Source organism: Anser cygnoides, chromosome 5 (genome assembly GCF_040182565.1).
Source record: "Anser cygnoides isolate HZ-2024a breed goose chromosome 5, Taihu_goose_T2T_genome, whole genome shotgun sequence".
In the NCBI taxonomy this organism is placed as follows: Eukaryota; Metazoa; Chordata; class Aves; order Anseriformes; family Anatidae; genus Anser; species Anser cygnoides.
In genome coordinates, this window is record NC_089877.1 from 62,593,083 (window position 1) to 62,606,363 (window position 13,281).

The 13,281-nt window shown below is 52.2% G+C and overlaps 1 protein-coding gene across 11 annotated transcripts in view; it reads right to left on the reverse strand.

Annotated features, from left to right (window-relative positions):
* Positions 1–10,435: 10,435 nt before the first annotated feature.
* Positions 10,436–13,281, reverse strand: part of KTN1 (kinectin 1) — a 74,982-nt gene continuing 72,136 nt past the window's right edge. For all 11 annotated transcript variants that reach the window (XM_066998591.1, XM_066998586.1, XM_066998587.1 and 8 more), the window contains 2 exons: positions 12,028–12,151; positions 10,436–10,941 (listed from right to left, as the gene is read on the reverse strand). In XM_066998591.1, coding sequence (XP_066854692.1) covers positions 10,937–10,941; positions 12,028–12,151 — 129 coding nt within the window. In that variant the 3' untranslated portion in view covers positions 10,436–10,936. The remainder of the gene's footprint in view (positions 10,942–12,027; positions 12,152–13,281) is intronic.

A 13,281-nucleotide genomic window follows, 5' to 3' on the forward strand; every position in this document is an offset into this window, starting at 1 on the left:
ATGGATGGCAGCGCAGGCGGGTGCTGAGGAACCAAGCTGCTCCTGTAGGCACGAGCATCGCTGGTCAAGGAGGGAGTGTAATGCCTTCTCCATGCCAGCACATGCTGAAGGTGGTTTTTTGAAGCCTGTTTCCACCTGGAGAAAGGTTTTGTTTCATAACAGCAGTCCACCTGGCCAGGTGAGGCTGTGGCAGACAGGTGACGAGCAATGGATCTGGTTCCTGCCACGGTCACCCCATAGGTGGTCTTCTGGTGGGGGGCAGAATGGCTGTCCCCTCACCTGGGCCAGACCCTGGCCCGTACAGAAGTCATCAACAGCAGAACAGCCACCCCCAATCCATTTATAAGTCAATGATATCGCTAGCAGCATCATGTCCTGTGCCCCCAGACCGCGCCGGTCACGTGCGGGGCAGAAAAATGCAAAGCACAGTAATTATCTGTTGCAGAGCCCTGTTAATGATTAAGTTTGGGAGCTGCTAACAATCAAGCCTATTGAAATGACTACAAGGGTTTCAAAGTGTTTCCTCCGAACCATGTGACGGCAAATTGTTCTGAGTAGACGGCTCTTAATTCAAATGCTGGTTGTCATGGGGACGGGATAACACCCCTCCTATTCAAGGATGCCACACAAGAAGCCTACTATTTGCCACAATAGGCTTTTTAGTTCGGGCTACCCTGTATAAATAGCCAAAAAAAAAAAATCCAGAGAGTGATATCGGGCGCTGACCTTCCCTAACACGGCAGAGCCTAAGGGCCAGCGGGTACCGGGGCCGGAGGAGTTGCTGTGAGCACACGGACAGACAGATGGATGGACGACGGTGGCATCCCGTGCTCTCCCTGCGCTGATCAGGCTCAGCTATGTGAGCGTGGGCGAGCAGTTTCTTTTTAATTCCCAAATGTCACCGGCGAGGTCGCCTCCCACTCGCGCTGGGGCCGAAAAGCCACCCAGATGCTGCCGGGCACCGCTCCTGCAGCCCTGGACTGGGAAACCCACCGGTCACCAGAGACCCCCATTTGGAGCCAACACACCCGAAAATCTCTTTTCTCACCAGTTTTATGGACGGCAGCAGAGGCCTGACAGCAGAAGAAGGCAGCCCCATGGCACAGGAGGAGGCCTGAATGCCCACCTCAATGCTCCAAAGCAGACGCTGGCCCCAGGACACCCGGAGCCTCTGCTCCAGCCCCTCCATGGGCACATCACCACAGTTCCGAGCCCACCCCTCATGCCCACCCTCCGCCAGTTCCCTCAAGCCCACCTCACCCCATGCCTGGGCCCTGTAAGATACCAGGAGACACATCGGCCTGCGCTCATGCCTGCCACAGGTGGATTGGCCCCCGCTGCAGATGAGGCCGATGCCGAGGGCCGCAACACCACCTTTACACTTGGGGAAACTCCTGCGGGACTTTTTTGGTTCGTAACTGGGGCTCCAACGAAGCAGCACCTGAGAAAAACGTGGAAAAAAAACCAACAGCCAAGAGCATCTCTTACGTCATCCTGAGCAAAAAGACAACGGGCCTACTGGAGTCGTGCATGACTCACATTTCCACCAAAGCCACCTCGCAGCCCTGGTCCCCTCTGCAGTGCTCCCCCTGCCCTGGGCCACATTCACAGCCGCTCCTGGGAACCCCTCTTGTGTCTAAAACATGCCAGGAATTTCTAGAACAAGGCTTCCAGGTTTAAAGTGCTTTGTTCACATTTGGGGTTACAAATGCAGGACCAACGTTTGTGCAGGACTTCACGAGGAATCCCTACGAGGGCAGGTGCTCAATGGGCAGAGCTCCTTGCTGCAGGACACCATTTATATGGGATCCAGGGGGGCAGGAGAAGCTCAGGGGTGGTCACTAAACACGTGGATACCCCATGCAGCCCAGAAAATCCTGTGCTGCAGCTCACGGGCAGCTGGAAAGCATCGCTACAGCCCTGCCTCTCAGCTCTGCCCTGCATGGCAGTTGTGGGAGGTGGGGTGAGGGGTCTGGGGGCTCAGGATGTCACCCTGCCACCCAAAAAGCCTTTTTCTCTTTGGTGAAGCACAGAACTACAAAGCTCCCTGGGGCTCAGATGTGTGCGGTGGCAAGGGGCTAGGGTCCTGACCTGCTTGTGCTGGAGGCGACCCCCAAAGCAGCTGGGGCTTCGGGCTGAAGGAGAAGCCACGGCAGATTTATCGCTTCCCCTGCTAAGGAAGGAGGAATACCACCTTCCTGCGTGGGAGCAGCGCTGAAGGGCAGAAGCGACCTGCGAGACGGATGACTCATTTCCATCGCCACCTCCTCCTCCAGAGCCTAGCACCCTCGGAAGAGGAGCACTGGAGGCAACTCTTCCCTTTCAGGCTCCGGCTTTGCCTGCAGGAGGACACAATGCAGAGCTGCGGCCCCCAAGCCCCATCCCTGCGGCCCACAGCAGCTCCGTTGCGATGGGGTGAACCCTCAGAGCATCGCCCTCACCCACCAGCATCGCCCATGGCTGCAGGCTTGGACCACAGCAGCAGCCAGGCAGCGACCCCACGGAGGTGATTTCCCAGCCGAGGATTTCTCCCACTGCCTGCAGCAGGGTCCCAAACCAAAGAGGATGTGGGGACAACCCTGCCTGTGACCGGCAGCAGGCCCCAGCCCCAAAATCCCCTCCAGCTTCTCCCAACAAGCAGCAGGGGCTGCAGACCGGGGGCTCCTACAGAGCCAACGCTGCCCTCGCTGCTCACGGCTGGTGACCAAAAAACTTTAATGGGGTAGGAAAAGAATTTTCCAAACCCTCTTAAAATTAGGAGGATAGACAAAATGGGCCACACCTTTGCTCCATGCAACCTGCAAGCACTCCAGCTGCAAGAGCAAAGTGAATCAAGGGGCTCTTGGCAAAGCATCAGTGCTGCTGCTCCGGGAGATTTCGTCGGGTAGGAAACGCAGGGTGCAATCGTGCTGCTGCGTTTTCAGCCACCAGCACATGGGATCTATCGTCTGCCAGCACGGGAAGAGAAATTGCACACACCGAGTCAGGAACATTGCCTTCTGTCAAGTAACAAAGCATTTTTAGTCTTCCTACCTCCAGGATACCTCATCCTCACCAGTCAGCAGCAGCAAGAAAAGACCCCAGGGTTTCACATTAAAGAGTCTGGGGCTGTGTTTTTTACTGTGGAAGAAAAGTAGTGGAAGGGGGAGAAAAATAAATGAGTGGAAAACACTGAATAATGTCAGGGTGCAGCGTTTCGAAGTCTCTGTGGCTGTTGATCCATGTAAGCTTAGCTGCTTTAATCTGATCCATCGTCTCGCTTTCATAAGATGCCCATTGCTCTGCTCACAAGGTACACAGTGTGTTTGTTATGCAGCCGGTGAGCAAATGGTAATGGAATATTTTAATCAGGTTTAAACAAAATTCAAGTCCACGCACCCAAGCGGGAGAGTAAGGCAAACACCAGAAAGGAAGGCTTAGCTCGACTTTCTGTCTCGTGAACCTGAGATCTGCTACGGGGATGAGCAGCATTCATCCTGGTCCAGCACAGATGGCAATGCCACGTTGGTCTGAGCATCAGCCCTCGGCAGGGCACAATGCCAAGGATGGTCGAGGAGAGGCAGAAGCCATCCTGGGGAAAAGATGCCGTCCCTGAGGACGGCCCTATCCACCCCTACTGACAGCCCCACCGCAGGGGCTCTGCTGGGTACCAGCCAAGGTACTGGGCTGGGCTCACTGAGCCGTGCACCTGGAAGGTCGCATGGGGGAAGCAGCGATTTTCCAGCTGGAAAAATAAGAATAAAGTCACTGTACAAGCACGATACGAGGAGATGTGTTGACCAGGGGCCGATGGCCATCACGGCTCTTGGGTGTCTACTAGGAGAGCAACCCCAGCAACACCCACCGGGCCTTCCAGCTGGCGAAGTAGACATCGTCCGTGTCCCCACTGTCACATCCATCCTGGCTCTGAGCCTCGTGTCACCCGCTCTCTACCTGCTGTTCCTCCCCACTGAAGGCATCTGCCTGGTGGGGACGCAGAGGAGGAGCCTCCCGTCTCCAGAGGGACAGATTAAGGCAGGATTTCCCTATTACCGGGTTAGTGCTCCCCGTTTTTCCTAATTGATGCGACGCACCTCCACCCTCAAAACTTCAAGGATGACAGTAATTAGCACAGCTAGTCTTTATTACTGCAATCATCTCTCCCCTTCAGGAAGTACAAGATCTAACACACCAGCCACGTACAAGAAGAATGGCTTTGCAAGGCGGGCACTGGCGAACCTCACGAGCCACCCTGCGATCTTGTAATGAGTGGATTAGCACAGAATACATATGTGTCCCTTTCAGAGTGAATATTTATTAAAAATACATCAATATATCACTGCTGTGGCACACACGTAGCTTATTAGCCAGAGACCCCCTCCTGAGCTGGCTTTTGTCAGCGGCAGAGCTGCAGAGATGAGCAGTGGCTCCTGTAATTAAAAGTAGCCCTTGCATTAATGCCAATTGCTCGCATGGCAGCGCATTGTTCCTGCTTTGATTTACCCATCCTTGGGCAATGTTAACTGCAAAGCATGAACCTAACGCCCGTAGCCTTATGGGTTAAATATGTATATACACACCCATATAGATGCACATACATATAAATGTGTTGTATACGTGCGATTTATATTTCAGAGCCCCCACTGGGACAAGCTGTGCCTCACACCCTAGCGGTGGGACTTCCTTCGGGCTCAGCCCTGCAGGACTCGTCCCTGCACCTTCAGCTGCCGAAAGAAGCCGCGACACTGGTTGCACAACTCCACCAAGAGACTTGCCAAAAACTGTCAAACGCTGCAAGATTTACGATAAACTTGCCGCGACCGGCAGCAAGAGGAATCCAAGAAGAAGGGAAGCTCTGGGACGATTTCATGTCACGTATTTATGTCTATGCACACGTAGAAGTACACCTGTGTGGCTCACTTTCCCCAAAAGTCACGTTTTCAAGCTCTTTTATTTCCCTACAAACACTCGTGAAACCAAGGAGCTGGCTTCTCCCCCGCAACAACAACAGGTTGATCTTGCTGGTTTTCCCCATAAGGTTGCAAAAGTGGTTTGAAAGGTGCCACCGTCACCACCCTCCCGATGGGAATTGTGACGATGGTGCCCACAAAATGCCCGCGCTCTGCAGCTGCTTGTTCTCCTTCACCCAGTGCTATCACTGCTGCACGAGTCCGGGAGCTGGGAAAACCCCACACAGGAGGCACGTTGCTGCCCAGGAGTCAAATTCTGCTGCACGAGGTTTTAAAAAGCCAGGGATAAAGAGCAGACAACCTGCAAACCAGCTATTTTTTGCAACTTGCTGAAGGCTGCTGGTCCCGTTCAGCCTTGCTGAAGAGCCAGCAAAGCCACAGTTTTCCCCAAACTCCCTCCCTGTGCAGAGAAAAGCATCCTTGGGCCAATGGGTGATTGGAGAGAGCAGGAAAAAGAGGAACACCCAACAAATGAAAGCCAACAATTCCCCTGCAAAGCATCCCAGCGAGGCTGCAGGGAAGCAGCACTTGTAGTTTCGGCTGCTGTGCATCCTTAGCCTATTTACAACTGCATCCATTGAATTAATAATGATCAGCCTGGGCTGGCGTCGCTGATACGAAGCCGCTCGCACTGCTCCTGAAATATTTATTGATTTTAAAGAACAACAGCCCAGCGCCCCACGCAGCTCCGGTTGTTCTCTGTGGGGTTAGATTAGGACAAGTCTATTTGCTTAAGCAAGAGATCAGGGCTCCGAGGCTGTCCCCGAACAGCCCGAACATACCACGGAAAAGGAGCTGGCTCTGAATGTGAGCACTGAAATGGTCTCAGGCTGCTCTTTCTCCCTGCTTTAAGCCTGGCTTGGGATGTGATGGGTGTTTTACCCCAATATGAGAGCAGCCCGAGGGCAGAGTCCCTGAAGAACCTCCCCAGGTCCCCGTCCACCTCCTGGCTTTGGTCCCGCAGTGATATAAAGGGGACCTGTGGCTGTTTGTGTTGACAAAGTCAGACCCACCTTCGACTGCTGGTGGGCAGCCTGGAAAGCAAAAGCCCACCAGGTCCCTTGGCACATTTGAGCTGAACATTAACTCCAGATCCCCAAGTCAATAGGATGCCCTTTTTCATCCCCAGCCCCTTCCCCAGCAGGAAGGGGGCTGCAGCCAGCTGGGGCTGGGGCTGAAACTTCAACAGCGAAAAACTGCAATAAAGGGGGAAAAGAAACAGGCTTAGCAATAGGAACAGGCCCAGTGCAAAAGCCTGCATCTCCCCCCAGTTTAATTAGTGCTTCATCAACACAAAGGCAGAGCCAGCCTTCCCCCGGAGCCTAAAAATGTATTTTTAGGTGCGAAGGCTCCAAAAATAGAAGCAGCCCTGCAGGAAGCCAAGGAAAGGCTGCGAGGAGCCCACGCGCAGGTTGTGCTGCGGACGCACGAGCCAAAAGCAAACCTGGGAGCATCCGAGCACAGGGGGAGACCAAAGCACACGGCCTCTGAGCAGGGGCCAGGGGAGCATCCCAAACAGGGTTACACTTGAAAAAAAAAGAAAAATAATTGTAAAGCCCTTTTTCCAGCTCCAGGTGAGACCACGCCTGATGGTGTTTCTCCCAGCCAGGAGATGGGCTTACGAAAGGAAAGTGCTCACTGCAGTCCCAAGCTCTTAGAAATCACGGTTGGAGGTGTTTCAGAAGGGAGGTACTTTGTTTTCTTTCCTAGAAAGAACATCAGATGGGAAGGAGGAAAATAAAACAATAACTTTTTTCCTCCTCTTCCAACTGAAACGCAGGAATTCAATTTTTTGAAGGGCAGGGGCGGTTTCATTTGTTTTGGCAGAGTCATTTTTCATTTACTATTGTTTTCAATTGACTTTTTTTTTAAAAAAAAAAAAAAGAGCCTCATCCTGGTGTAAAAAAACACAAAGGCAAGTTCCTCGGTGCTGGCTTTGGCTCTTGCTTCTTCCATTAAAAAAAAAACAAAAACAAAAAAAAAACACCTTGTTTCAGGGAAAATGAAGTTGCATCAGGGCTGGTTTCTTTCCCAGTTGCTAAGACCAGAGGTGCCCCTGACATCTGGTGGCCGATGTCCCCCCCCCCACCAGCCCTGGGCACACTCCTGAAGGTTTCTCAGAGCCCCTTTCCCCCAGGAGCTCCCTTCCCCTCTGCACGGTGCTGAACCGAGCAAAGCCGAGCTGAGCAGACCAAAGGGGCCAGGCGACGAAGGGAAGATCCCACGTGGGAAATGCTGTCCTCACCTGCTGCGGAGCTGCTCTTTGCATCGCGGTTACCTTTAACCAAGATCCTCAAGCCCACAAAGCGGGGCAGAAAGGGCGCTTCTCACCTTTTGGTGCTCCCTTAGCAGCTCCCCCCGGGCAGGAGCAGCTCTCCCCGCTCACACCTTCAACCACTGCCTGCAAACAAGCCCCTGGTACAACCCCAGCACCCAATGCAAAAAGCAGAGCCCTGCTAAGACCAACCCGCTGAGAGCCTCAGCGACCGGCAAACGATTCAAGGAAATCCACAGCTGGCTGCAAGAGGCACCGCGAGGGCTGCAGAAGAAGTTCAAGGCCGTACCCTGAGCAAGGGGGACACAGGGGACCCTGGGGGCACCAGCACCCCCGTGGCACCAGCAGCCCTGGGGAGAGACGACAGCAGCGCCGCTGCAAACTGCTGTTACAGCAAAATTATTTGGGCTTGAATTCAAGTTGCATGAGATTTCTTTTTTTTTTTAATCGCGATGACAAAACGCTGAGTGAGTCACAGCCCAAGAAAAGCCAGCAGCGGCTACGAGAAAAATGGGGGCTGCTCACTGCTGGGCAAGGGTGGTGTGCTCGGGGAGGAAGAGGAGGCAGCACAACTCCAGAGCGGGCAGGGGAAGGCTCGGAGCCGCTTTTCTCATCTCCATTTGGAGGAGCAGAGCGAGGGACGCCGCTCGCTGCGAATCCAGCTCGAATCCAGCTGACCTTCTCCAGGAGCGAATCGCCCCGGCGCCGCAATTATTAAAAAAAAAAAAAAATCTCTTGCCAGCATCTAAACACCCGATGCTTGGCCTTTTTCCAAGGAAAGCATCTCCGCATCCATTAGCTATTGTCTCCCTCTAGCGCGGGCGCAGACCAGCGGCTCTGCTCGGGGCCAGGGGTGCTCAGCCCCAGGGGTGCTCAGCCCCAGGGGCACCAGCAGCCAAAGCCCTGCAGAGAGGTGGGGGCTTGTAGGGGGCTGGGAACACGGGCCAAGCATCAGCTCCCCCCACACCCCCCGATTTTTCAGTCTTTACATTGTTGTAGAGGAGGAGGGCTTCTGTAGTGGCCAAATAGGCAAGCTACAGCCTTCCAAATTTGAGAGACGACTGCCAGCAGCTGCATTTTATCTTATCAAGGGCCGGAGAGGACACCCAGATGAAGCAGCATCCCCTGCCCCTCCTCGGGAGCTATCCTAGCCTCTCTTCACCCTCCGGAGAGGGGAATAGGGTTTGCTCAGCAGGGCTTTCAGCTGCCTTTAACGCCCCTGTACACCTCCTAAAGCAAAAAAGAAATCCTGTGCTGAAATTTGAAGAAAAAAAAAAAAAGTCTCACATCCTCTCCTGGGAGGATTACTGCCAAGAGAGAAGCGAATGATGCTGCTATTCTCTCCCCTTTTAAACTAAGCTCTGCAGCTTAACCCAACAGAACTGAGGACCTGGAAACACCACCAGGTTTCCATTTCCACCAGTGCATCACCTTCGCTCCTTCAAATGCTGCATCCAGAGGCCCTCCAGGCACCACCGTCACTTCCAGGATCATTTCTTCCTTAGCTGAGGCACCTTAAGCATCTGCAAAACAAGCTCTTTGAGAAAGAGGAGCTCACACTTCACCTGGAGACCCATTTTCAGTGGGATGTTGCCTGTGCCAAGCTCCAGCCAAGCTGTGGGAGAGGGAGGAGGACCAGGCTCCTCAACATGCTCTGAATTTGTGGCTCAGCAGCTGGAAGGAGCAGGCTGTCTCCTGACAGATGCACGCAAATCAACCCTGCTCCATTTGCTATCTGTGCAACCTGTTTCTCACTTACCATCAGTTTTTTCACATCCAACAGGCTCTTGCAAAGCAACTGCCCTGACCCGAATACGGGGAAGACCATGATGGAAGAAATGCGCCGGTGCCCACCCACACGCTCTCCAACCAGTAATGCACACAACGAGACAGGCAGGAAGGCCATGAACACCCTTTGACCAGTTACCCATAAATATTGGGTGAACTGGTATCTGGTGAACCCAAGGACAATGGGAAACAGCTCCTTGTGAAGTCTACCTGCTGCCCACTGCTCTTCTCCACAAGGAGAGGAGCAAAGAAAGCCAAGACGCAGACCAAGACCCAGACCAGCCAAAGGAGAGCATCTAACCCAGATTTCCATCCCAATGCATGCTAGAAAGCAAACAGGACAGCCAGGAGGATAACCAAGGCCACAAATCAATTGCTCCATGATGGAGAGGCCCCCTCCGATTCCTTCCTTGCCCTGGAAGGATTTGTACCACAGCCCCCAGGCCAGCACTGCCCTGAGAAGCACAGAGTGGGTGCATTTCCCAGCTCCTCAGTGCCACAAAATGCAGGTCTGCTGTCCTGCACGGACACTCCAACCAGCATCTGCCTCTTTGTGACTTGTTTTACCACGTGAAACTGCTTTAAAGAGGAGGAACTTTCTAGCTGGGGTGCTCATGGGGATTCTGGCTAGGCAAAGCCAGAAAACAAAGCACCACAACACCCCCAGCTCAAAATAACCTCACTGACACTTCTTGAATACATCCAGAAGTAGGTTCAGATTAAATCTGTATGGATCCATTAAGCTGCTGCTTACCAACAAAACAGGCACCCCGATGCCTGCTGAAGGACCAGCACCTGACCATACCTTGGGCAACTGTGGAGCCCCTGCAGGTCTTTGGCTTTCCTTAGATGCAGTTGTAAGGGATGACCCTGGCACAAGAAACGCTTTTACTGCTTCAAAGCACCCATGAAACAGTTCAGCTAAAGGCCTTTGTGTTTTACTCAGTGAAATGACATCTCTAAGGAACTGACTGTTCACTTAAGTTTCAGCTGCAGTCAGAGAAAGGTAGCTTTTGTACATGTTTTTTGTACAAAGCCATGTTTTAGAGTTTTCTGTCCCTCTTCTGAGCTGTTTCTTAGCTCTCAACAGGACTTGCATCATCCAGGAAACCACCGAGTCCTTGTCAGGATGAAACTTCTCAGCCTTCTGTCTGGTCAAGGGGGCTGTGTGCCAAAAGAACAAAACATGAACAACAAAACCACAAAAGCAAGAGCATGAAAAGCTCAGGGTGAGCAGCTTGAACCATTCTACCTCTACAATTAATTCACTTTGGCCCCCCCAACTGTTTTGTTGCCTTCCCTCAGACAATCACATCCTCGAGTGTTATCCAAAACTCAGCGCGAACATCTCATTTTGCTTATTTAAGAACCTCACGCAGAACCGAAGGCTTCCTCCAAGCTCAATGAAAAGAACACAAACACCTCGAATAATAGCATCCCTTTATTTGCTGACACCATTACAAAAACTGATTACATTAGCAACCAAAAAAAAAAAAAAAGAGGAGTGTTTACTTGAGGTTGAAGTCAGAGGCAACTAATCCCAAAAATGTATTTAAGTAAAACAGTGTACAACATCAGTATTAAAATGTTATAGCCCATTGGTGACTTTACCGTGTTGGAGTTTTCTGAACAAGTTTTATTGAGCAAAATAAGATAAAAGATTACGTGTTTGCTGTCTCTCCAGGAATGTAACGGTCAAATTATCCAAAGAGGTTTTCTTTTTATTATAAAACTAAACTCTGGAGGTGTCTACAGAGTTGGGTTTTTTCTTTAAATCAGTAGTCTAACAAGGATTAGAAAAGACAAAACTCTGTTCAGTGTTTCTGACGAAGTAGAAAGGGTGAAAACATAAATAAGGCTTTAATTTGGCAAAATATAATACAATGCCTTCTGCTATCCTCAAATTAGCGATTCCCCCGTGACTTCACTCTGCAAAAGAAAGACAGAACACCACGTGAGCCCAGCACTTTCCGGAGGGAGCACTCAAGCAAGTCTGCACCCAGCCAGCAGTTCAGCAGCTCACGCCCGCAGCTTCGTTAGCGTTGGTCAGCGACGAGACCCAGCGGAGGCTGCGCTGACGGGAGGCTGAACAAAAGCAGCCCCACAGAAGCCAAGGCGCAGGCAGCGCCTGCCTCCCACAACCCCGAGACAGTCCTACAAGACCAGCCTCACCCACCGTGAACACCCTGGTACTGGCTGCCCACACTGTATTACAAAGGCAGGAGCAGAAAAAAAAAATCCTTAAGTTAGGAAAAAAAAGCAAGCCACCATCCTCAGGAGTTTAAGAGGGAGTTCTGACATGTCTTGCACGCTCACTGCCAAGACTTCGCTGCTTCCCACGTTGAGTAGCTCACAACCCGCCTTCAGAGCGGCTTCCTCGCAGGGCTCGCTCACAGATTCCTGAGGAAGTTCAATTTTATCCTCCCCTGAGCTAACCTGGGGTCATTTCAGAAGTCTACCGGCATGATGCAGGTCAACCACAACGGCCCAGGTTTCAAAGCTGGCTGTATATTAAAATAAAAGCCTCGTTCGTGTGCCTGTAATTGGATCAAGAGTTCGTGCCAGGCTGCTGCTTTAGATACTCATTATCGCCGTGACCACAGCAAGCCACTGCTGCTAACTCAGTGGAGCCCAGTGGGGTTACTTGATATCCTTCCTCCCAAAGCAATCAGAGCATGGAAGCACAGACACTTTGCTCGTGTAACTGGGAAGAAGGAAACAAGGCACGGGCGTTGTGTTTTGTAGGGGAAAACACTTTGGGAAGCCTGCTGAGTGAGGGTGGTGAGCAGTGAAAAGCGAGGGATTAGGAGTTAGTTACACGTCCAGAAAGGGACACGGAGTGTGAGATTAGTCCCACCTAAATGAGGTCTGGATCCAAAGAGGGATAAATCTGGTGTGTAGCAGCAGCTTTGGATGCAGTGCACGTAGGCAGTTTCAGGTTTTAACGCCTGGCTCGTTAAACCTGGACAAAGCCATCACGGACCAGCGCCCTCCCTGGGCACCAGCCGCACCTACCTACTAGCTGGTAGTGTTCCCGTCCCTTTGACAGCATTTGGCTTACTGACACGAGCAGCTTCTTGAGATGACCTACATCCTGGTTAAGATTCACCGCCACATTTAGTCTTTTATCAGTCAATTCCTGGAAGAAGAAAAATCATTAAAAACTCATTTACAATCTAATTACCAAGAAAGTCTAGAATTAGCTCCTCCATATAAAATTACAACTCCTTGCACAGATGGGAACAATTCTTGTAAGTCAGAGGGTTACGGCCACATTTAAAGAGAACATTGTTCAAAGGCAAGAAGCCATTTCCCGTTCCAAGGAATTACCTGTACACCGGTAAGAGCATCGCTGATCCCCGGCTCTCGCCCTGCCTAGGATTGCATTGACTCACTGCTTCCAGGAATTGTGCTCCTAACCACAGCTCATCCAGCCTCAACGTCCTGCCAAGTAACCACCACGCGTCCCCACGAGCCTTGCTCCAAACGCAGGCTGAGGAGAGCACGTGGGTTATTAGGCAGGTAGCTGAGCACGGCGGCAGCCCCATGGGGAGGATGGTTTGAGCCCACAGCTGTACCAACGTGGCTGTGGGACCACTAAAGACCACCAAAGGCTCAATCTGGATGGGGAACCAGGTGGAAGCAGGCAGGCAGCTCGGGGGAGAGGTGGACAGTGATTATTTCAGCAGGCTGGCACATCATACACGCGTGTATCACTGGCTGAAGTCAGCAGGAGACACGGCTGGCTGGCGTCCCTGCATTTTCTTTTTTTTTTTGTCCCGTGCCCTTTTCAAGGAGCTGGAAGCCGAACGAGCCCCTGCAGCCTTTCATCTGTAGGTCTACTGCCCTCTGTGGGATCCTGTCCTTAGGAGGACAAAATAACCGAGCACAAGGCAGCTCCAGCTGTGAGCCCTGACAAATCCACCTGCAGGAGGTGGCTGGAGAGCCGCACCTTCCCCTGCCCACACCGCAGCACCAGCGCTCCCGTTCAGGCTCAGCACCTCGGACGCGGGCTCTGCCCCCTGCCCTCCCAGGGGTTCCTGCTCTGCTCCGAGCCCCCAGCAGATTCCTGCTCGCCAGGGGCACCCGGGCTCGGATAAGGACTTGGCAGAGCCGGCCATGCACCAGTCAACATGGAGAAACAAAAAAACAGGCTAGCCAGAGCTAGAAGACTGGAAATGAAGACACCAAGCTTGCTTTTTTTTTCCTTTTAACAAGGAGTTCAGGGGTTTAATATTAATAGGGAAGTACTACAACTCTAAACAGACT